Source organism: Canis lupus, chromosome 17, assembly GCF_003254725.2.
Source record: "Canis lupus dingo isolate Sandy chromosome 17, ASM325472v2, whole genome shotgun sequence".
NCBI classification, from domain to species: domain Eukaryota; kingdom Metazoa; phylum Chordata; class Mammalia; order Carnivora; family Canidae; genus Canis; species Canis lupus.
The window spans coordinates 33,995,502-34,020,742 of NC_064259.1; the positions used below are offsets into that span (position 1 = coordinate 33,995,502).

Consider the following 25,241-nt stretch of genomic DNA (forward strand, 5'->3'; position numbering starts at 1 on the left):
ATAAAATGTTAAATGTTTACGTTGACGTATCCATTATTTTCTATCCTTAACTACTTTAATCTCTTTGAAAACAGATTACTTAACAGCAGAATATTGCAATTCCCTGTGTGCTTTAGAAATGTTTCTTCTTCTGATGGGAATTTAATACCTGTCGCTTTCTGACTAGATATAAGGCAGTTTCTAAAGCTATTTCCATAGGAAACCCTTAGAATAACACTTTTTGAAAATGGAGTGAGTCAGAAATAAAAGGGTATCTCACTTTTTTTTTTTTTTTTAGATTTTATTTATTTTATTCATGATAGTCACACAGAGAGAGACAGAGAGGCAGAGACACAGGCAGAGGGAGAAGCAGGCTCCATGCAGGGAGCCCGACGTGGGTTTCGATCCCGGGTCTCCAGGATCGCGCCCCGGGCCAAAGGCAGGCGCCAAACCACTGCGCCACCCAGGGATCCCGGTATCTGACTTTTAATCCAGTGTCCCACATTCCTGTCCACTCCCAACATCCTGTAATTTCCTTTATCACCTGTTACCACTAAAAGTAAAGTAATTTATGTGGAGATCTCTCTGCATTAAGAGAGTTATTAGCAGAGACATATTTCCTTCAATTTGTTGTTCTGATTGACCACATTATCATTGTAAGGTAAAGGCTCGATTCAGTTCTGTAGACATTCTGAGTACTTATCCTGTGGCAGGGATTCTCTAACTCAAGAAACATTCTAGACCAGGAATATATGTAAGATTTATCCCTTGTCCTTAAAAAATATACATTTGAGCTGACGGCAGGACAAAAAAGGCAGGCTCTATGTATACAGCATCATGGTTAAAAGCAACAGACTTGGGATCAGACTACTTGGATTTAAATCCTTATTTCACCACTTACAACCTAGTGTGACCTTGGGCAAGTTATGTAAACTTTCTATTTCAATTTTTTCCTCTGTAAAATGAGGATAATAGTTTCTGCTTTACTGGATTAAAGTAAATTAATGTATATAAAATACTTCTAATCATGCCTGGGAAATAATAGGTCCTCAAAATGTGTTAACTATTATTTTTATAGAAAAAGGTACCTCGGTGTGTATGTTAGGAAGTGATTAGGAAATTACTTGATGAATTAATGATTAGTGGTAGCAGAGATCACAAAATGGTTTTAGGGGGATAAATAAAAGAATTAGTTTTTAGAAGCGTATACATAAGCAAAACCCAGGCCATTTGCTATTCAAACAAGAGACATACTTACTTTGTGCACTTGCATGTGTGCATGTACTTGCGTATTTTGTACCATAGGCTAAAACCATCCTATAAACTGGTCTACAAATAACATCAAAGTTTTAGAATTTATCCAAAATAATTTTGCTTTGACAATAATTTTGAATCATTATCCATTAATTTATTGAAATCTCTCTTCTAATCGACTTATTATCATAATTCTTGTGATATGGTATAGTACAATAATGCCTCATTATACCACGTGAGCAAATGAAATATTCCACTGAAAGGAATTTTCAGGTTACTGAAGTTTACCCTACTAGGCACTAAGTTTTTCTTAATTTTTTACCTCACTCTTTTTGAAAGTATATCAATTAAATTTTAATCTTGTGGAATCAGAAAATTTTACAGGTAGCCTTGTAGTACACACTTGACTCAGCTCTTCTGATGTAGAGACTGACTTTCAGAAAAGATAAAAGACTTGTCCTTGGTTGCATCATGACATGGCAAATCCAGGGCCTGAACCCTCTTCTCCTCTTAGTAGAACAGACTTTCCAGTATAATGATAATGCCTCAGGTTTTTCAATATGTATCTCACTGTCCTGTGCTCTTAGAGTACAACTGATCCAGAAAGGAAACAACAGTGTGGGACACTGAATAATGAGAATGACCTTGGAAGTGTTGAGAAATAGCAAGTTTATCAATGCATGAGACTTGACCTTCTCCAGTTAGGCAGCTTTTGTCTTTAAAGCATTTGAAAGTATTATTTTGAGATATCCTTAGGAACTGTTAAAGGTGATCATACTGTTTGAGGCTGTAATGAAAGGCTCAGCTACTCTGCTTTTCTAATTATTTTATGTTCTATGCTTTGCTTCCAGCTGTCACTTCTCCTTGCTGTCTGCTTCTACCAGCTGGTCTTACAGTTTCATATGAACTGCTTTTATCTTTTGTCTGCTAGGGTATATAAGACAGACAGAACTGAGCTAATGCTGATTTTGCCACTTATTAGATTGAGACTTCAGACAAGTTCATTAACTTTTCTGAGTCTTATCTTAGTTTTATTATCTTAAAATTGGACATAATAACAGCTCCTACTATATAGGATTGTTGTGAGATGAGGAATTACTCTCAGAGTTGCAAATACAAATGTTTTCTATTTTATTTCCAATACTTTCTTTTACTAGTTAATATTTAAGTAACCACCATAGATGCAGAAGTATATTTAGAACTTTAGAAATTGTCTCTCTCGGGCAGCCTGGGTGGCTCAGCGGTCTGGCGCCTGCCTTCGGCCCAGGGTGTGATCCTGGAGACCCAGGATTAAGTCCCACATCCGGCTCCCTGCATGAAGCCTGCTTCTCACTCTGCCTGTGTCTCTCCCTCTCTCTGTGTCTCTCATGAATAAATAAATACAATCAGGAAGGAAGGGAGGGAGGGAGGGGAAAAAAGAAAATGTCGCTCTCCTAAATTAACCAAGCAGTTGGAGCCTGTCCCTCTTCATGGCATCATTTTATGTGCAAATGTCCGTTGAGATGACTGGTACCCAAGAACACAAAGGAGTGCTTCTTGGTAGAGGGCAGCTGGCATGCCTCATCAGTAGCATGCTTGACAAGGTTGTTAGAGGCGGAGGCCTTGCTCACAGTCATAAGCTAAGAAACAAAACAAGTTCCATTTTAGAGAAATGGACTTAATTCATGCAGGTTCTCCAGAGCTGTATTGTAACATTCCAATTTACAAAAGCTATAACTGGTGAGGGACTAAATCCTAGTTTCTTCTGACCCATCAGGTTTTTTTTTGTTTGTTTTTTTTTTTTTTTTTTGAGTAAGCCTCAAGAAGCCAACTCAGAATCAGAATGGTAGTTTATTCATTTAAAATAAAATATATAGGGGCGCCTAGGTGGCGCAGTAAGTTAAGTGCCTGCCTTCAGCTCAGGTCATGATCCCAGGATCATGAGATCGAGACCTGCATCAGGCTCCCTGCTTGGTGGGGAGTGTGCTGCTCCCCCTGCTTGTGCTTGATTGTGTGCATGTGCTCTCACTCTCTGTCAAATAAATAGAATCTTAAAAAAAAAAAATTGAGGGGCACTGGGGTGGCTCAGTGATTGAGCGTCTGCTTTTGGCTCAGGTCATGACGCCAGGGTCCTGGGATCGAGTCCCACATCAGGCTTCCCACTGGGAGCCTGCTTCTCCCTCTACCTATGTCTCTGCTTCTCTCTCTGTCTCTCATAAATAAATAAAATCTTAAATAACTAAATAGGTATATAAATGCCAAGGACATGCATATCCTCCAGTCAGTACTTCTCTTTAGGCAAAAACATATCCTCCAGCCAATACTTCTCTTTAGGCAAAAACGTGCATGTGAAAACAGAGTATAATCAGGAGGTAAGCCAGCTTGGCACCTACATCCCCAGTAGGTCAATAGCTGCCACTGGAACTGGTCTTGGTTCAGGTCCCTCTACCCTAGACTAGGTGGGTCCTATCCAGGTTTGCCTCTGTGACTCATTGCTGACCACCTTACCACCATCCCCACCTGAATAACACTTCTTTGGACAGATTCGTACATGCATTCAGGTTGTACTCTCTGCTTGCTGGCCTTGTACCAATTTGATTCTTACATCTTGGCCTTTTTCTGCTTTGAGTTATTTTGTATTGATTGTGAAGTGTAGCTTTCTGGGCGAGCTGAGGGATGGAGAGGAAGAGAATGGAGTCATCATCCCTTTATATTGTCTGTGGCAGCCTTTTATTTTCTCTTTTGTGACCTGTCTCTGCCCTCTCACGTCCCATGTTTGCCCCTGGGAGCACACTGTCTTCCTGCTGCCCTTGGGCTTTCTGCATCCCCTCTGGCACACACCCCAAGCCTACTTGACCAGATCTGTGGCATTTTCTGCCCTTAATTAGATCCTGTGATTTAGAATGACCTTTTTTTCTTTCTTTCCCATGAAAACATCCATCTTCTTAGTGTTTAGTACATATTAGAAAAAGTGGTTTGACTAAACTGTAGGATTCAGGGGTTCATGGTTGTATCATAAACTGTATAAGCAGTTTGATTTTTGAGAGAGAAAAAGCACACACATGCATGCATGCAGTCATTGGAGGGAGGGGCAGAGGGAGAGAGAATCTCAAGCAGACTTTGTGTTGAGTGCAGAGTCAGGCTCGATCAAATGACTGAGATCATGACCTGAGCCAAAATCAAGAGTCAGATGCCTGACTGAGCCACCCAGTTCCCCCCTGAGTGGTTTAATATTGTAACTCCTGCTATAGAAAAGTTTGTAAGAAGGCTTTGGATTGGGTAGCCTGGGTGGCTCAGCAGTTTAGTGCTTGCCTTTGGCTCAGGGCGTGATCCTGGAGACCTGGGATCGTCCCACATCGGGCTCCCTGCATGGAGCCTACTTCTCCCTCTGCCTGTGTCTCTGCCTCTGTGTGTGTGTGTGTGTGTGTCTCATGAATAAATAAAATCTTTAAAAAAAAAAAAAAAAAGAAGAAGGCTTTGGATTCAGATAGAAGCTCTTTTCCACTTGACTTCTGCAAAGCCCTAAGGATGGGGCTGGCTGGCCTGGGCTGGTATGGGTATGATTTTCTTTGCTTTGCATATTGGGCTTTTCTTGTAAGATTTAATATGTAAGAAAGATTTAATAGCTAAAAAGAATTTGAAGACTGTCAGTTGGTTATCTGAAATATTCTTGAGTAATAGGAGTTGAGGATTATGAGGTTTTCTAAGTTTTGTTGCTTTCCATAAAGTATTTCTTTATCTCGGCCTTTCCTGTGCTATTTTGAAAATGTACTGGAAAAGTCCTGTTACTTGTAAATTCCTTTTCTTAAAATGCTACTTTGAAATTACTTCCTGCTCATCTTCAGTGTTAGAGAAATGAGTTAAAAGATAAGCATGAAAAAAAAAAAAAAAGATAAGCATGATTTTTTTTTTAAAGATTTATTTATTCATGATAGACACAGAGAGAGAGGCAGAGACACAGGAAGAGGGGTAAGCAGGCCCATGCCGGGAGCCTGACACGGGACTCGATCCCGGGACCCCAGGATCACACCCCGGGCCAAAGGCAGACGCGAAACCGCTGAGCCACCCAGGGATCCCAAGCATGATTTTTAAATGCTGTGCTCTCTGACCTGGGCTTAAACTCTGGCTCCACCAATTCTGTATTATGTGACCTCAGCAAAGTTATGTAACCTCTCTCTGCCTCCTGGACTCACTCATCTGCTAAGTGGGTGTCCTCATGCAGGCTGCTGGGAGATTTAGAGGTTACAGTGTATGCCCTGCACATAGAACGTTCTCTGCTCAATGTTGGATGCCAGCAGCAGCAGCAGCATTAGCATTGTTCTCATTAACTGAAAAAGTAGATGAGTTAACTAGATGAGTTGTACTTAAGGGTGTTTTTCAGCATTTATAATATGAATCTATGAAAGTTCAAGAGGTTTTCTAATTATGTATAATTGTGGATTTTCCTTTAAAGAGTTTAAGAGTTCTGATTGACCTAAAGTTTCTACTCTCCTTGCAGTGGAATTAAGATGATTTTATTCACCTGAGCGCCAACATCCTGGCTGTTTGACGTCCAATTCCTGTTTCTTTTAACACTGCGAAGGTAGCATAGGAAATGAAGTATATTGAAGTTGCAGTGATGTACTGTTACAGAGTCTGTTAGGATAGGAAAGAAATGCTAGTAAAAGTAAGTGTTCTTTTTGCCAGGATTTTGGTAATTGAAAATATACATCAAAGAGAATAAAAAAGCCTTAAACTACTTAGAAATCTCCAGGAAACCAATCCATAAAACTAGTCCAATATTTCAGTAAGGTATTAGGATTCAGTGTTACTATAACAGGATATATTGTATTACCTTGTGCCTTCAAAAAATGGAGGGATGTGTTATTTAAGCAGAAGCCATCAGGAACCCAAAAACTTTCTTTATATTCTATCATTTTCCAGTCATCAGGAACCCCCCCCCCTTTTTTTTTAATTTGAGCTAGCCACAGGGATAGAGAGCACAAATGGTGGAGAGGGAGAAGCAGCGCCCCCACAGAGCAGAGAGCCCGATGATGGGGGGCTGGATCCCACGACCCTGGGATCATGACCTGAGCCAAAGGCAGGCACTTACTGACTAAAGCCTCCTGGGCACCCCTGGTCATCAGATCCTAGTTCCAGGAGGAAAGGATCAGAGCAAGGGGAAAGGCACTCTTCCCCCTAAGTCCATTCTCTTCAAGTTTCCCTGAAAGCACCACTCAGTGATTTCTGCCACCTGTAGCTGCAGTAGACGTTGGGAAATCCAGTGTTTCAGCTGGGTACCTAAAGCGAGGGGGTGTGGGGTGCAGAATGTGGCTTGACTAGGCGGCTGACAGTCTGTACTCTAAAGAATAGCTTTCCTTTGGGGTGCCTGGCTGGCTCGGTTGGAAGAGTATGCAACTCTTGATCTCAGGATTGTTGAGTTTGAGCCCCACATAGGGTGTAGAGATTACAATTAATAAAAACATACTTATTTAAAAAAATAACTTTCCCTTGAACCAGCAAAAGTACATCAGAAACATGATTGGGGGGGCGGGGAATCATGTTCACAATAGCAACAAAAACTGTAGATGTTTTCAGAATAAACCTAGCAAGTAGAGCGCAGGAAACATGGTTGAAAAAAAGAACTGAAAAAATAAGAGACATAGAAATGCAAAGAAATGATAAAAATACCTGTTTTCTACAAATTACTCTGTAAATTTTATAGTCTTAAACTTTCAGCATTGATAAAATGGCTCTAAAGTTCATCTGAAATTTTCCACATAACTACAAAACTATCACAGTTGGGCAGAGATAGGCAGATAGACTACTTGAACAGAAAAGAGAATCCAGAAACATTTCAGTTTATATAGAAATCTACTAGATAATAAGAGGTATTTGAAATCAGTAGAGTAAGAATGGACTGTTCTCTGCCTGCGTTTTCCAGCATCACAGCTACTAATCACAACTTTCTGTTCATGAAATTAAATACAATCCTATTCCCTGGGAGCACTAGCTACATTTCAAGTACTCAGAAGCCACAGCTAGCTCGTTGCTGCTGCATTGAACTGTGTATGTAGACAACACTTTCATTACTGCAGAAAGTTCCATTGGATAGCACTTTCCTAGATGGTAATGGAGGGTCACACCTGAATACCTTCTTAGGGAAAAGCTTAGATTCCTAACTCTAGGCCTTGCTACTTTTTAAAAAAAACTCATGTAATTTTAATATATAACCAGGGCTGCAACCACTGATGAATATGATCCTTCAGTTGACAAAGATTTAGCTAAAATATTTTATTTTTTTCAGAGTAGTTTCTTTTGGGCTCCATTACTTGTGATTATTACTATGATTATTTCATAGCAGTAATGAAAGTGTCAGCTTAGAGTACTTTACTGTTTCTTTTCAAGGAAGTATACTAGATTTTGTTCCCAACTGTGTCTGTGCCCTTGGGATAGTGTTTGAGGCTACCTCCCCCAAGCTATGCATATACCTTCTGTTGCCTGTGAGTTGGGTAAGGCAAGGATGCTCCAAGATGGTATCTGGGAAGGTAACATTATAGACCCCCAAATAGTTACATTTAATCTTCTCTTTGCCTCCTACCCATAGGAGGGGAAAAAATACTCACTTTGGTTTTCTGGTATGAATTGATAATTTCCACAAGGTCTTTTCTATATTTGAGTACTTTTGTTACTCAGGAGTTCTTTGTGAGAATACTTATACTGATTTACCTTCTAAATATGTTCTGTCCCATATAGATGAAACTACATGAATATTATATATACATTGCTTTTAATGCTCCTCTTCTTTTTAAGATTTTATTTGAGAGAAAGGGAGAGAGAGAGAACATGCACACGAGTGGAAGGGAGGGGTAGAAGAAGCAGCAGACTCAGCAGACTCCCTGCTGAGCAGGGAGCCTGATGCGGGCCTTGATCCCAGGACCCTGGGATCCTGACCTGAGCTTAAGGGAGATGCTTAATCAACTAAGCCACCCAGGGGCCCAGTGCTCTTCTAAATGATATTAAAGCCTTTTCACAACAATCCAGGTGATATTTTTAAATACTTCTACATTAGTGTGAATGCTTCCTGGAGGACTGCATTTTGCTGGCTAATCTGGCAAAATCCTTCATGCATTTAGCCAGCAGTTCTCTTATCTGAGAGGCATGGCTGCTCCTGACGCCAGAGCCAGACATCATCAGATTCCTGTACACCATGAAAAGTTTTTGTGTAAACCTTACGCCCCTGCCAAATTCAGAAAATACCCAGTAACCACATGTGTCTTTCTGGTTTTGAAATTTGATTTCTTGTGAAGTTGGTAGGTCTCCATTGTGCCTAGAAAGTGATCTCCAACCTGTTTTCTAGTATACCTCCTAATCTCTGCTGATTTCAGGAGCTTCAGAGTGCTCAAATTCATAGCATTTAAATTTATTTAAAGATATAAATATATTCAACATACAGCACCATGAGGGAGATCATAGTTCCAGACAGGTGTTGTTAAACTTTAAAGGTACTGGAATAATACTTTGTATGAATCATTAAAAACCCTACTTGAGTACTTTGAATTTTTTAATTTTAATTTTAATCATGTGCAGAAAGGTAGTAATTCAAAAAGTACAATAGAAATTAAATCTTTACCACAGACTGTAGGAATTAAAAGTGCTTTTGACTCTCCATTGACTATGGTAAATCATTAAGACTGTGTGTGATTTATCTTAGAAATCATCAAATGCTTATATAGGAAGTCAGCAGAATACAGCATTTAGTAGTTTTTAGTCTTTTTTTTTTTTTTTTAAAGATTTTATTTATTTATTCATGAGAGACAGAGAGAGAGAGAGAGGCGCAGAGGGAGAAGCAGGCTCCATGCAGGGAGCCCGATGTGGGACTCGATCCCAGGTCTCCAGGATCACGCCCTGGGCCGAAGGCAGGTGCTAAACCGCTGAGCCACCTGGGCTGCCCAGTAGTTTTTAGTCTTAATTCCCACAGTGTTAGTAAAAACTGGAGCAGAAAAAGATGGTGTCTTCCTGTTCAAGGAATGTTTTAATGAGCCAGATGATCATACTGGATCCAGCTGTTCTGTTCATGTTGGGTGACTTTTTCCAAAAAATATTCTTTGGAGAGAAGAGTTTTTCTAGGAGAACTCCACATGCCTGTGTATCTGTGCCATATTCCCCAGCCTCTGGGGTGTACCATGGATGCCAAGAAGCAGCCCAGGAAAACCATACTCTCTGTGACCAACCTGGAATCCTTACTTCATTGTCTAAAATGAAGTACCTCTAAAGGGGACACCAGTGACTTGAACTAAGGCCTGAGGGTAGGTGATCTGTGAAGTGTCCTTTAAGGCACAAGTCTGCAAGACTCATCTTTCTTGGAAGGCTAACACAGGTGATAGGTGATTTTTACTGTTGTCTAGGTGGAGAGGCCGGCAGGAAACTGCCAGGTTCCAGGTGCTGCATGTTTCCACTGTGCTGAGACCTCTTTCATTCAGTTTTTTTTTTTTTTTTAAGATTTTATTTATTTTAGAGCTAAAATGCATGAGCAGAGGGGAGGAGCAGAGGAAGAGAGGCAAGCAGACCCCACCCTGAGCACAGAGCCCGACAGAGGGCTTGATCCTACGACCCTGAAATCATGACCTGAGCCAAAACCAGCAGTCAGACACTTAAGCGACTGAGCCACCCAGGCGCCCCTATTGCAGAGTTCTACCAGAACTCTTCGTGTATGGCTGGCATCTTCACACACCTGCATCTTTGGTTCCCAACAAAATAGGGTGAAAAAGAACTAAAGAACTGCTGTGAGCCTTGGTCAGTTCTAGAGGCTGTGATACTCCTCTGCACACTTCAGGAAATCCAGTTAAATGGCTACTTAGAAAATCTATTGGTCGTTAAACTATTTATTATTCAAAATGCTAACTGCTTTCTAATAGTCGATCTGTTACTCCCTAGGGACATTCCAGCTATATCACACATCTTGACTGGTCCCCAGACAACAAGTATATAATGTCTAACTCAGGAGACTATGAGATATTGTACTGTAAGTATGAATGATCACATCCAACTGAGATGTATCTATCAAGGACGCAAATGAACGGGCTGTACAGAATTTGAATTGTACAGAGAGTGCATGCTGGCTCTCTGACTCGATAAAGCATGTGCTTCTCTGTGCGCTAAGGAATGAAGAGTCTCAAAGAGTCTCAAAGCCAAGAGTCTTTCTTGGCTTCTCCAAGAAAGCAATGAATTAATTTATATGTGGAGACATATAGTCATAAGAAATTACTCCGACTGCTGCTCTAATATGGCTCTGTATTTAACTTCTACTGGAGAGAGGAAAGAATATAATACATGGGCATTTATGCTTTTTAAAGAAAAAAACAGTTTCAGTGGAGAACAGTTTTGTAGTTTTATAAACCGTTTCTTTTTTAAGTGTGTCTTAATGTTTTTTGTGTATGGACTATAAATACAAATAAACATGACTAGTTTGAATCAGAATATACTTTCAAATACATTTGTACACAGGCATTATGATTATACTCCCTGTTTCTAAATTTAAAGGGGACATTCCAAGTGGCTGCAAACTAATCAGGAATCGGTCGGATTGTAAGGACACTGATTGGACGACATACACCTGTGTACTGGGCTTTCAAGTCTTTGGTAAGAACATGACAACTGATGGGGAAAGATGGTTTATTAGGGGTTTTATATATAACAATAATTGCTTAAATTTCCAAATGAAAAAAGAGTCTGCATGTGTTCTTCAGTGCTGTCACTATTAATGCCAGATTCAGAGAAATTCAGTGTATTAAGATCAAACCAATATGAAGTTCTCTGCAGAATCCAGCAAACTTTTGGTCCTCGATAAATATCAGACACTTTAAAGAAATTTACATAATAGCACAGACTGCCTTCCCATTTTTTTCCTCCAGTTGAAAATTGAAGCATTTTAATTTGTAAGGGCATTATTTTTAAAATAGCTTTATTGAGCATACTATGTAATTCACCTATTTAAAGTGTACAGTACAGGTATGCCTCGGTGGCTCAGTGGTTGAGCATCCCTGGGATCAACTCCTGCATCAGGCTCTCTCCAAGGAGCCTCCTTCTCCCTCTGCCTGTCTCTCTCTCTCTCTCTCTCTCTCTCTCTCTCTCTCTCTCTCTCTCTGTCTCATGAATAAATAAATAAATAAATAAATAAATAAATAAATAAATAAATAAAATCTTTATTTGAAAAGTAAAATATACAGTACAGTGGTTTTGGAATTGTAGTGTGTTTGAGAACATTTTCACCACCCCAAAATGAAACGTTCTATCACTCCTCACCTCTCCCTCCCTCTGCCCCCAGCAGCCACTAATCTACTTTCATTCTCTAATGACTTGCCTATTCTGGATTTAGTTCATCCACATTGTAGCATGTATCAGCACTTTGTTTTATGGCTGACTAATACCCCCTTGTATGCATGTAACCACATTTTGTTTATCCATTTATCAGTTGATGGACACTTGGGTTGTTTCTAGTTTTCAGCTAATAGAAATAATGCTCCTGTGAACAAGTATGTGAGAGTTTTGTATAGACCTGTTTTCATTTTCCCTTGAAATATACCTAGGAGTGGAATTCCAGAGTCCACTGGTAACCTTGTGTTTAACCTTCTGAAGTACTGTCAAATGTTTTCCAAAGTGGCTGCACCACTTACATTCCCACCAGTGATTTAAGAGGGTTCCGTTTCTCCACATCTTGTCAGCAGTTCTTAGTCTTGTGCATGTGAATGTCCAGGTGGCTCAGCACCATTTGTTGAAATATAAAGGCATTTTTAGTAGACATTATTTAAAGGCAAAATTTGGAAATCACTGATCTGATGTTTTAGATATTTCTTGCAATCTTTTCTGTGACAGTTTTCTAAATCTTTCCCAGTCTGGGTGATCCTTCTGAAAAAGCTATAAGACAAATGGAAAAGTTAAGATAATAAGGCCTTGTCTGCAAAGAATTAAAAAGAGATGTTCTACTCAGTAATTAGAATGCTGGATATATGGGGGGGGGGGGGTGTCTCTATACCTAAAGCAATGTCCAGAACATTAGTATTTTCCCTTTAACCACATCTCTACCTTCTGACAGTGGGGCTCTCTCCTCCAATCTGATTGTAGATGAGAACAGTTCTTCATGCTATGTACATTAGAAAAATAATCCATTATAGGCCCTTGTTCTAAACACAACTGCTAAAGATAGAGGCAAGTAAGGGCTAGCAAGAAGTTAAAAACAACCCTGACTGAGCCAGGTACAATTCCATTATTCTGGGTGAAACTGAAACAGTAGCCAATAGCTGGTAATTTACCTTGGTCTTGTAATGAAACAATATTTACTTAAGAGATGTCAGTTAAGAAGTGTTTTGACTTGTTTTAGCGAATTTATCAAAAACTTCTTCTCAAGAATGGCACTGAACCAGCATATCAGCCCTTCTGTATGCAATAATTTCTATCTAATCCTAATAGAGTTTTGTGCTAATTATGTTGAACATGATCACCAGTGCCTCATAATGACTCAGAATAATTAAATTTGTTATGTCTCTGGACGTAAATAATATTTCTATGAAAATTCTATGGGATAGTATGGTAGACTAGTGGATGGCCTGAGCATTCCATTAAGAAAGAATCTTCCAAGGCTTTCTTGGAAGTGCCTGCCTGAAAGGAACAGCAAAGAGAGTGTGTACATTTTACACAGCTTCCCCAGAGTCTACTTTGAAAAACTACTGCTGTGGCTTAGTTTCTGCACCTTGCCATACAACTAGCAGAATTTCCACTCCACCTAGAAACTTTGTTTTGTTTAGATTTTATCTTTATTTATTCTGAGAGAGACAATTTTGTTTCATCGCCTTTTAAAATTTTTATTTTTTGTTACTAGAAATATTTAACAATATTGGTGTCAATTTAAAATTGTAAATATCAAAAACTTAATAGTGAAATGCATCATAATTAAATTTATGATGCAACAAGCAATATTTTCAGGGCTTCATTTGAACATAAATGCATCTAATAGGAGTTACTTAAGGAAACAAGAAATCAACTTTTAATAATTCCTACCCTGGCAAATAATTAAATCACTAGGAAAATATGAAAGAACCAGTGATTCGGTAAATGTGACTTGGGGGAGGGAGGGAGAAATTAAAAACAAGCACAGAATTTAAACTCAAAGACTGTTTTGGGATGCCTGAGTGGCTCAGCAGTTGAGCGTCTGCCTTCTGCTCAGGGCGTGATCCCAGAGTACCCGGATCAAGGCCCACATCAGGCTCCCTGGAAGGAGCCTGCTTCTCCCTCTGCCTTTCTCAGTCTGTCATTAATAAATTTTTAAAAATAAAATCTTGAAAAAAAAAAAAAAACCCTCAAAGCCTGTTTCTTGTTGGTCTTAAAAAATAGGTGTTATTTCAGTGGGAAGAGCTTATATGCTGAGGTGAGTTAAGCTAAAACTATTTGTTAGCACCACCTGCTGGTTACTAGTGAGTACTTTTGTGCCTTTATATTTTCCATCTTGAGACTATTTTCACTTAATTTTACTAGATTTGGGGTAGAACTTCATTCTTATAATGAAGGCACTAAGAAATGTTCAGGCACTAAGAAACAGCTAAGTTTGAACACAGATGAAAATTAATAAGATTCCAAAATCCATGTAGCATCACAGTTACATTTTAGACTAATTTTTCTACACCCCGGTGTTTCCATATCAAAGGTGTCTGGCCAGAAGGATCCGATGGGACCGATATCAATGCACTGGTACGATCCCACAACAGGAAGGTGATTGCTGTCGCTGATGACTTTTGCAAAGTTCATCTGTTTCAGTATCCCTGCTCCAAAGCAAAGGTAAAGTCAGTTTAATAAAAACTAGTGTTGTAGGGCCTTTTATCGGGATATTTTTGTGTCGATGGTGAGAAGAGATGTGTAGAGTTACTCATCACTGCCTGTGATGCCCTGGGTCACAGGGGAGAGCACCTTTAAGCATCCAGGCTGGCACTGCGTATTTACTTCTTCACCAGTAAGGTCAAGGAGAAGACCATTACAGAAGACGGCTGATGTTTCATTCATTTTTGTTTATCAGTAATTTTTTTGGCAGGTTTAAATGTCTCCTAAACCTACTAAAATATAAAGCTCCTAGAGCCGTTTCCTAAATCCCCTCCAGGCTTGCCCGTCTAGTAAACCCTTCCCTACCTGTCTCAGCAGAAGAGTTACTAAGCTCTGACAAGCGTACCCAACTGACATCCGGAAAAGACTGGTTCATTAAGTCCAATTTATTTTGTTTCTCCCATAGAAACAGGTATTAAAAGGAAATTACTGCTAGCTCCATTCCTCAGATTTGATGACTCTGGCTTTGATTTGAATAACCTTCCTTACCAAGTCGCTTCCATTGCTGTAAATAGGCATGTAAAGACAGAGGTTAATTTTCCTGTCTGATTTGTTTCATCTAGGCTCCCAGTCACAAGTACAGTGCCCACAGCAGCCATGTCACCAACGTCAGCTTTACTCATAATGACAGTCACTTGATTTCAACGGGTGGAAAAGACATGAGCATCATTCAATGGAAACTTGTAGAAAAGTTATCTTTGCCTCAAAATGAGATTGTACCCGATGGTACTCTAACCAAAGCCCCCATCTCCTCCGTCGAAAGTGCCGTGCAGTCTGATACTCCCACACCACCTCCTTCCCAGCCCTTAAATGAGACAGCTGAAGAAGAAAGTAGAATAAGCAATTCTCCCACACTTCTGGAGAACAGCCTAGAGCAGACTATGGAGCCCAGCGAGGACCACATGGAGGAACAGAGTGAAGGGAGCAGTGAGGACTTGGGTGAGCCTCTGGATGAGGAGCCATCCAGGGAGATCAGCAAGGAGCAGAGGGCAGCCCCTCCTCCAGAGGACCAGCAAGACCCCGCACCCCTGTCTTAACCCCAGGCCTTCAGCATGACTCTTCTCCTTCAGCTACATGTGATCCTGGGATAGAGTTCAGATGACAGGCTGGGGAGTAATGGAGATAGATCACTAGTGATGCAGATCTTGGTTCCCGCGTGATCTGTTTTCAGTACTCTTTACCTGCGGTCTCTCAGATGCGGCCCATCTAAAGGTTCAGTTTGGTGGGTGTGAAAATGAACCAAACTCTAAATAACAGGAAAGACACACATTAATTTCTCAGAAATTACTGTGTATGTAAGTGGTATGATGTAAATACTGGAAACAAAAACAGCAGTTGTATGGATTGAAAATCAACCCCTTGTTATCTGAACAAGTTTTCTTCAGGAACAACCAGAGGCATCACAAACACTGTTACTCATCTACTGGCTCAGACTGTGCTATTTTTTTTCCCTGATGCAGAAAAATGAGAAAACAAAAACAAAAAATACTCTCTCACTGAGATATCCTCCCACCCAAATGACTAGTAGAAATTTTTTAGTTAAAAACTTCAGTATTGCCGCGAGCAGTGGTGTTGCCTTGAGTCCTAACGCCGTTTCCTCACACTACCGGTAGATGTCCAGATGTGCTCATTAGTCTACTGTCTGGGTGCTGCCTTTTCTAAGTCGTCATGATCATGAGGAACAGTCCCTTCATTTCTTGTGTGCAAATCTATTTCATCTTAGAACTAAGAAAGCAGTGGTTTGTTAAAGAGCTTTTAATGTATACTAAACCATTAATACTCAGAAATAATGGATTCCTCCAAGGATTCCTTTACTGGCCTAAACATTTTTTTAATGTTTGGCATTCAAGTGAATGGAAGAAGAAAAACCGCATGCCTATAAAACTAAGAATTACTTGGCTAATTTTAGCTTAGCCTTCCTCATAATTTGTTCCTTTGATAATAGAAATATAAATACAGTAAGTTTGAATTGGTGCTTGAAATTCATTGGTTTAGTTGTAATTTTTATACAGATTATATCGAGGGATAAGACACTCCGCAAATTACAAATTCTTTTTTATAGAAGTATGAGTAACAGTCACAGTAATTTTTTTATAAATTGCATACATAACAGACTTGCTATATATGGTCATTTTTCTCCAGTAGAGTTGTTGTAACCCTTGCAATTCTTTTTTTTTTTAACCCTTGCAATTCTGATGTGGCTGTTCTCTGCTATTTTGGGCAATGGATGTATTATGCATTGGATAGTTTTGTTGTCAGATGACTGTTTTTCATACTTACATGTTTCCTACTATAATTGCTGACATATGCATTTCTTATATATTTGTTTATACATTGATTATAAAAAACTTTGTTTTGATTTTTTGCTGAATTGTTTTGTTGTTATTAGATCATGTTTAGAAACTTTGAATGAGTTCAGAAGTCTTAAGTATAAGTATGCAAGTGTTTACGTGATTGTGCCATTCCAAAGTGCATCAGAACTGTCATTCCCTTCTAGTATCTTCTCAGGAGTAATACAAATCAGGTATCTCATCATCATTTGGTAATTAATATACAAACTCCAGTGAACTCCCAAGGACACTCACATTTATATTCACATGCTGTATGTAAGGGTGTGGGTATGTGTGAAGGGGTGAGTGTAGACACTCTGTTTGTGTGTATCTATATAGGAAGATATACGCCACATTGAAAATACTCAGTGTATATCTCTATGTGTATAGGTATATGTCCATGTATCTCTTTCCTTTTGTTTACAGTTCAAAAAAAAAAAAACCTCAAAGTAGTTCTCTTCAAAAGAAGAGCGATTCCAAGCAATCCATCTTTTTTCAGTATGTTCTATTCATAATTATCAGAGAGCATCAATAAGTATATAAGGCATATATACTTGCCTATTATCAGTGTAATTAAATCATCAGGTCAGCATGTGCTATTCCCTGCAAGAAAAATACTGAGGTGAACAGAACAAGTAGTTCTAGAAGAAAAAGCATTTCTTTATGTCCCTGGGGGATACAGCTCTCCATGATAAGCAGGGAATTTATTTAGGACACCAGTCACCTTTGGGGTTGCTGTGTACAATGAGATTTACAAAATCGTGATACTCTTGGGTGGTAGTTTCAAAAGACACTACTAATGCGCAGAAAGCGTTCCAGCTCTCTATTGCTGGCAACTACTGTTTAATGGTCAATTAAATCTGTGATAATGGTTGCAAGTGGGTGGGATTATGAAATTGTAGATGTTTCTAGAAAAACTTGTGAATGAAAATGAATCCAAGTGTTTCATGTGAAGATGTTGAGCCATTTCTATCATGCATTCCTGTCTCATGGCAGAAAATTTTGAAGATTATAAAATAAAATGATCAAAATGTTTCACATGTCTTGACTCTTACTTCATTGATACTGCTAGTTTCATGACTGTCCAATTATCAGAAGACACAGCTTTTTATCAGTTGTCCGCTGCTGCTGCTGCTGGGGATACCACCGTTGCGGTCGCAGCTAGCTCCATCTCATAATGTTTTTATTTCATGTCTACATGTCCTCTAATGTTTAACACTGGATGATCCTGGCAATCTTGGTTACCTTCCTGACATATTCCTGTCACTGCCTCCCCTGGTGTCTGCTTTGTGAAGTCCTGGCTCTCCTGGCTTTCACCAGCTCTCCTGTGGTGCTTTGTGACATGTTCTCCGCACCACAGCCATAAGTTGGCTGCTACAAAGTTTTCTTTCTAAATAATCAGAATGGGGGCATTCCATACATTCCTTAGTCTTAAAAGCATGGAGATGATGGGGTTTTCGTTACCTTATTCATCTTTGGTGACTATGAATATATGTTCCCAACCACTCACATACACTAACCCCTGAGGGGCTGCCTGGGGTGGAAATTACTTCACCACTTCTGAGACAAAATGACAGGCATCAGAACAAACCCATTGAACAATTTTTTTTTTTCCTCTTGGTAAAAAGATTCATAAAGGGGAAATTATGCAATCGATTGTGAACACACAAAGGTGGAGGTGGAACTCCTAGACAGAACTTAGGTTTCCAGCTTAAAGCTGGAACTGAAATGAAGGGAGTTCAAGAATATGTTTTTAGGAATAAGAAATTCTATATATGGGATCCCTGGGTGGCTCAGCGGTTTAGCGCCTGCCTTTGGCCCAGGGCGCGATCCTGAAGACCCGGGATCGAGTCCCACGTCGGGCTCCCAGCATGGAGCCTGCTTCTCCCTCTGCCTGTGTCTCTGCCCCTCTCTCTCTCTCTCTCTCTCTCTCTCTCTCTGTCATAAATAAATCTTTAAAAAAAATTCTATATATATATATATATAAATGTATACATAAAAGGACAAAAAGGACATCTTTAGGACAAAGATAATAGGCTTGAAGAGCCGCCAACAGAGGAGCACCTGTGTGGCCTGCATGCGGTGAGGAAGTGTGACCCTGTAGGCAGGGTGATGGGGAGACTTGGTAGGTGGCCCATGTTCCTTTGCTTCGATGACGGCCATGCCAGGGCTTCATGTTTTGTAACTTTAACACTTGTGCTTCTGCTATTCAGACTAGGAGAAAGACTGTTTTTAAGAGTGCACATGGGAGAAAGAGGGAAAGAGCAATCTCCTACCTAGAGCAGAGCACAACACAGGACTCGATCTCACGACCCTGAGATCATGACCTAACCGAAATCAAGAATTGGACACTTAACCAACTGAGCCACCCAGGTGCTCTGAGAAAGGTATTCTTTAGAATCAGGGAAGAAGGGGCAGCCCAGGTGGCTCAGCGGTTTAGCGCCTGCCTTTGGCCCTGGGTGCGATCCTGGAGTCCCAGGATCAAGTCCCTCATCAGGCTCCCTGCATGAAGCCTGCCTCTCTCTATGTCTGTCATGAATGAATATTTTTTTAAAAATCAGGGAAGAAGGAAATAAAAGGATTAATATTCACAGAGAATATGGACAGGAGCTAGGGAAACAAGAGGGCCTGTGTCCATCTCCATCTATGCTCCATGAGCGGGGGTTGGGGGGGGGGCGGCTGGCGGGGGTGGTTAGGCGCTGCCCACGTGGACACCAGGCCCTGCCCAGGCCCCCAGGGCTGCAGTCCTCAAGGACCGCAGAAAGGCCTCCAGGCCTTTTCACCCACAAATAGATGTAACCTTTGTAAGGAGGCAGCTCCTGCTCTCCTTGCCCAATCTCAGGTCATGTTACATGTTCTGTGCTGGCCAACCTTTAACAAAGAAAACCTGAATTTCTACTCTACGCTCATTAATGAAACCCTATAATAACCCTGAATGCTCTAATATAAAGGTGGCAAAGGAATAAAGAGAAAAACCCCAAACAGACAAAAAGTTTCACTCCTCTGGACACGTCGGCCTGTTTCATTTCTGTGACTGAGGGTGGCATCCTCAGGAGACCACGGCTTCCTGAACTGGTTATGTTCCTGTTGGGTTTTGTTTTAGCCAAAACCAGAACTTCGGCAGAGAAAGTCACCGGTACCACTTCTGTATCTCAAAGGACAAAAACACGAAGAGATGGGCGGGAACAAGTGCTCCCTGGCTAAAATAGCTCCCCCCCCCACCCCGCCCCGAGTTGCTATTCAACAGTAGGAGCTAAGCTTTGTGTCACTCGTGCTTCACGTGTGCCAGCTCGTTCGTTGCGACAATCCTAGACTCGATTCTCCATTTTATGCACAAGGCAGCCTGAGGAACGGAGAGGCCGGGTCACAGCACTGAGCCAAGACTGGAAGCGCCCCTGCAGCGCCCGTGTGCCCTGCGCTGGCGCTTTGTCCTTGCTAATACGAAGACTGATCAGGGTATGCCCCGAAGGGCAGCCTGAGGAAAGCTACAGAGCGATTAGCCTTGGAAAAGGCAGCACTGGGCTCTGAACAGAGTCACACAGTTGAAGGGACCCTGCTCGTGCACAAGGCCCCTCCTGCCACCCCTACAACCAGAGCGCAAGACGGAGAAGCTTCCAGGCCCGTCCACCATCCTGTGGCACCTGCTGCCAGCAGCTGCCTACCCTTCCTGCCTTCCTTGGCCGCAGTGAGGCGCATCTGTCCTCGGTTCCTAACACTTTAAACCTGTTTGTGTGGACAGGCTGCTCCCTTGTTTTCCAACCTTTGGGCAATTTCCATTATGCTGAAAAAGCAGCGTAGCCACTTCTGTCTTTAGCCAAGTGCATTCTCCACTTTGTCCTCACCGCCCCCCCCCATCTTCTCCCATGAGCCTGGAGGCTCTGCCAGCCCCATGCTCAGCCAGAGGCCTTTGATCATGCACCTCCTCCCCCTCAGCAGTGTAAACATGTGGTCCTGAAAATAGATCTTCCTAGAGAACCACCCATCGACAGAGATGAATACACGTAATTACGGTGCTGATGGCCAAACAGCTCAGTGGGATCACACAAAATCAGCTCCAGAGGCAGGTTTCAACTCCTGGCTGATTTTACCTTCACCAGATCTCGCTAAAGGAACAGAAAACAAAGAGGGGGCCAGAAGCAATGGCCTCACATAGGAAAAACACATTTTCAGTAAAAAGCAAAGCCTTCATACCTGTTCATCCTGTTTCATTCTTGACGTGCCTGCAGCCACGGAGCCAGAGGGAGTCTTTGGAGCCAGCCTCTGCACGGCGATGCCCACGAGGCCCCCCGCGCGGTGGGGCTGACTTGGAAACCCGGTTGCAGGCAGGGCAACCAGGAGCTGGCGTTCTCTTACCACGTCAACTGCAGGACACCAGTTCCATTAACAGAACTGTGAGTCTCGTGTCCGGATAAGGCAGGTCCTTCCTCTTCCACCTGTAGTCTTTGGTCCCTCTACAACAAAAATGTATCGTGCTGCCAGCACCTTCCACGTGGTAGCCAGTTTGATTCCTGGGGCACGGATATGCGACTAGGTGCAAAGGAATCGTCCACACGTCAGGTGCATGTTACTAGGTTGCCTCGCGCAGGGAGCTGTGCTGGCTCGGTGGGGAATCTGACGCCGAGACAGACACAGCCCTGCTCTCACGGGGCATGTGACCTAAGAAGGTTGGAGAGACAGGCCTTGCATAGTTTAGAACTAATATAGCAAAGTCAGCCCCCCCCCCCCAAATTAGAAGACTAACTGTATGCTCTAAGTAGCATGTCATTCGAAATGTGAAAAGTAAATACCCTTACTAAGGAATCTTGGATTGGTCATCTATTGACACCACCCATCCGCTGCTTAAATTCTATAACAACATCCAAAAGGTCAAATTTTAGTATTTAATAATAGTGATGTAGAACCCCTACACCAGGACACTGAATAAAAAAGAACTATTGACATGTGAACATTTAGACGGAGCAAAAGGGCATTCATTATACAGAGTGAAATAAGAACAGGTGATGGATAATAGAATTCCTTCATAGCAACAGAGTTTCTTGGTCATACGGTTTATCAACTCCAAGGCATTGAGAGACCCTAGAGAGGGCCTAAAAAATTTTAAGGTGTTTCCTTAAATATAATCACGGTGTTCGCTTACAAAGAGAAAAGTATCTGATTCACCTTTGGGTCCCTGTCTCCTAAGAGCATGTGCTTCTGCACACTAATGAAACACCTGGTAGAAGCAGAGGATTAGTGGAATTCCTTGATAACCGTGGCTAGTGATTGCCAGGGGACAGGGACAGGTGGGAGAGATTCCACCCCCGGGGGTTGCTTCACAGTGATGAACAGTCTGCACGCATAACGGTTGTGACAGTGATCACACAAATCCATCCATGGGATTCAAATGCATGGAATTACACACTCGCACGTATGACAGTGGTACAGACTGCACGAGATCGAGAGCGTGCATCGCTGTGTCAAGCCATTTCCTCATCTTGGTGAAACACGTTACGGAAGATCTCACCAATGGGTGGACCGAGGAAAGGGCTCACCGGACCCTGTACTGTGCCTGAAGCCTCCTGTGAGTCTACCTGTTTCAAAATACAAAGTTTAAAAATAATGATGCAGGGGGATCCCTGGGTGGCTCAGCGGTTCAGTGCCTGCTTTCAGTCCAGGGCCTGATCCTGGAGTCCCGGTCCAGCGTGGCTCTGGTGTGAAGCCATCAGTGGCATGATGAAGGTAATGATGGCTTTAGAACCCTCACTGGTTGGCTTTGATTTGTGTACTTCTCCCTTGTGTGTGGCTCTGGGCAGACCCCCCGGCCTTGTTTGGTGTTGAGGTTTCCACTCCCCAAGTCTTCTTTCAGATTTTTCTTATGGTTGCAAGCTATGCAAACCTCTTACTGTCTGACCCGTTGACCTTCAAGAGCTAAAAGTTACAGCAGGGGCAGTGAATGATTCATTGCCTAGACATTGAGATACTACCTGGCCTCTGCAGTTAATACATTTATTTGACATTTTGCATATATTCTGGGTTGCATCACTCTTTAGCACACAAAACTGCCCAACTTGGGTATGGTTGGGAAGTGAGGTCATGTCCTTAGCTCTCCTTCTTGTCAGGGTCATTGGTCACCCTCAGTTGTCCAGGGCTCCTCTGACCCACGGTTATCAAGGAATTCCACTAATCCTCTGCTTCTACCAGGTGTTTCATTAGGGTGCAGAAGCACATGCTCTTAGGAGACAGGGACCCAAAGGTGAATCAGATACTTTTCTCTTTGTAAGCGAACACCGTGATTATATTTAAGGAAACACCTTAAAATTTTTTAGGCCCTCTCTAGGGTCTCTCAATGTCTTAGAGTTGATAAACCGTATGACCAAGAAACTCTTTTGCTATGAAGGAATTCTATTATCCGTCACCTGTCCCAGTCTGGACACTCCATGTGACTGGTGGGGTTTGGTGTTTTAAGACAGGCTGCTCCTGGGTGGGTGCAGGTGGGGGAACCCTGGCCATGGCCTCTGTTCCCTGGACAGGCCTCAGGGAGGTCTTGGGAAGTCTGGGTGAGATCCGGCCTTCCCAGGAGGGCTTGTGCATAGGGAGAGGAGTGCACTGCCATTAAAGACAGAAGCGGGGGCGGGGATCCCTGGGTGGCTCAGCGGTTTGGCGCCGCCTGCAGCCCGGGGTGTGATCCTGGAGATGCGGGATCGAGTCCCACCTGGGGCTCCCGGCATGGAGCCTGCTTCTCCCTCTGCCTGTGTCTCTGCCCCCCTCCTCTCTCTATGTCTCTCATAAATAAGATCTTTTTTAAAAATGATGTAGAAACCTTGACCTTCCCTTTATGCTTTTGGAGGGAACATGGACAAGAGAATGGGCCTTCATACAACCACCTTTGGAAAATTTCCGACCTTGTGCTCGAGGAACTCCCCCTGCAGGTCAGATGAAACATTGCTGCTTATCGCGCAGCGCCCTCCGCGGCCTTTCCGCGCGGCTCGCGGGCTGTGTCGGGGGTGGGGCGGGGGCGGGGGCGTGCAGGACCCCCCCCCCCCGGGGGCAGAGAGCCCGGCGGCGCATCCCGGCCGGCGAGGCCGCGGGCCAGCCCCGAGCACCGAGGACCCCCTGGGCCGATCGCACGGCGCCTGCGGGGCCGTCCTGCACCGCGGCCTCTCCTGGTCTCCCGCCGCCTTCGGGCTCATTTGGAAACTCCCCTTCTCGGAAACCCCCTCCTGAAGTCGCCCCCCCCCCCCCCCCCCCCCGCCGCCTCCGGAGTCACCTTCCCTACTCAGAACCAATCAAGTGACAGGAGAAAGAAGGGCTCCCCCCGCGAGCCGCCCCGTGCAGCACCGCCACGAGGGTCTCGGGCTTTCTCCCGGCTTCGGCGGCGGAGCCCACGAACACGTCCCCGCCGGGATCCCTCGCGGGAAGGCTCACCAGGCCTTGACATTGCCCTTTACAGGAGGAGCGGAGCCAAGAGCCCCCCGCTCCGCCTCCCCTGGAGGAACGTGGGGGCCTCGGCGCTCACAGGCGCTCACAGGCGCTCCTCACAGGCCCTCCTCACAGGCCCTCCTCACAGGTGCTCACAGGCGCTCCTCACAGGCCCTCCTCACAGGTGCTCACAGGCCCTCCTCACAGGCCCTCCTCACAGGCCCTCCTCACAGGCGCTCACAGGCGCTCACAGGCGCTCCTCACAGGCCCTCCTCACAGGTGCTCACAGGCCCTCCTCACAGGCCCTCCTCACAGGCCCTCCTCACAGGTGCTCACAGGCGCTCACAGGCGCTCCTCACAGGCCCTCCTCACAGGTGCTCACAGGTCCTCCTCACAGGCCCTCCTCACAGGCCCTCCTCACAGGTGCTCACAGGCCCTCCTCACAGGCGCTCCTCCCAGGCGCTCCTCCCAGGCCCTCCTCACAGGCGCTCCTCACAGGCGCTCCTCACAGGCGCTCCTCACAGGCCCTCCTCACAGGCCCTCCTCACAGGTGCTCACAGGCGCTCCTCACAGGCCCTCCTCACAGGTGCTCCTCACAGGCGCTCCTCACAGGCCCTCCTCACAGGTGCTCCTCACAGGCCCTCCTCACAGGCCCTCCTCACAGGCGCTCCTCCCAGGCCCTCCTCACAGGCCCGGAGCCTGCCCCTCCTCGGGCAAGTGGAGCTGGAGAGAGGAAGCTAAGCCGGAGAGGAAAGCCGTTTTCCATTGTGGGCTCAGGTGAGTTTAGGTGCTACCTGGCTGCCCCAAGTGCCCGCCCCCCGGGTCGGGATAGCCTGAGGGTGACGGCCTCGCCCACCCAGAGCCCCCGAGGCACAGGGGAGGCGCCCCCTGGGAGCTGGGGCCCTGCCCCTACCTGCTGGGTGAAAGATCCGCTTTGGGGCGACGGGGACGGGCGGGGTGGGGGGCGGGAGCGAGCGGCTGCGCCAGCGCCGGTCCCAAGGGCTGGCTGGAGCCTTCGTCACAACACGCAGTGTTTGCCCTGGAAGCGATGAGAGCACGACAGACGGTCAGGAAAGCTAGGGAGGCCCGCAGGCGGCTCCGCTAATAACGCCGCCGTGGAGGGCCGCCCGAGCTGAAGTGGTTTCCATGGGAAACCCACACATTAAGATAGAAGAAAGTTCTTCTAAATTAAATGACAGTAATTAATCATCTATTTTAATTAAATGTTATCAAATTTAAACACAGGGATTTGTGGGGAAGGGCTGTCAGGAAACCACAGACGTGGCCATTTGCTCCGGTGGGAGCCGCGGACAAAGCCCAGGACACTTCTCAGGTACAGGGGTACAAGAGTTTTCTCCATAACAATAAGTTAAATGGGATAAACAGCAGAATTTTAAAAACAAATCTTGGGCAGCCCGGGTGGCTCAGCGGTTTAGCGCCGCCTTCAGCCCA

General features: G+C 43.8%; 1 protein-coding gene and 2 long non-coding RNA genes across 7 annotated transcripts in view; 1 reads left to right on the plus strand and 2 right to left on the minus strand.

The window, feature by feature from the left end:
- The window catches only part of EML4 (EMAP like 4), a 160,609-nt gene extending 143,183 nt beyond the window's left edge, over positions 1 to 17,426 (plus strand). For 4 of the 5 annotated variants that reach the window (XM_035700416.2, XM_025454057.3, XM_035700415.2 and 1 more), the window contains 4 exons: positions 10,129 to 10,216; positions 10,735 to 10,833; positions 13,892 to 14,022; positions 14,625 to 17,426. In XM_035700416.2, the coding sequence (XP_035556309.1) occupies positions 10,129 to 10,216; positions 10,735 to 10,833; positions 13,892 to 14,022; positions 14,625 to 15,098 (792 nt within the window). In that variant the 3' untranslated portion in view covers positions 15,099 to 17,426. The remainder of the gene's footprint in view (positions 1 to 10,128; positions 10,217 to 10,734; positions 10,834 to 13,891; positions 14,023 to 14,624) is intronic. The other variant, XM_049096208.1, reaches the window with a different exon arrangement.
- LOC125752871 (uncharacterized) lies at positions 196 to 8,584 on the minus strand. Its single transcript, XR_007403382.1, has 2 exons — positions 5,735 to 8,584; positions 196 to 2,852 (listed from the first exon to the last, which is right to left on the minus strand). It is a non-coding gene; the product is annotated as an uncharacterized LOC125752871 (long non-coding RNA).
- On the minus strand, positions 9,677 to 24,774 carry LOC112664461 (uncharacterized). Its single transcript, XR_003139728.3, has 3 exons — positions 24,703 to 24,774; positions 20,583 to 20,918; positions 9,677 to 12,108 (listed from the first exon to the last, which is right to left on the minus strand). It is a non-coding gene; the product is annotated as an uncharacterized LOC112664461 (long non-coding RNA).
- Positions 24,775 to 25,241: the final 467 nt, after the last annotated feature.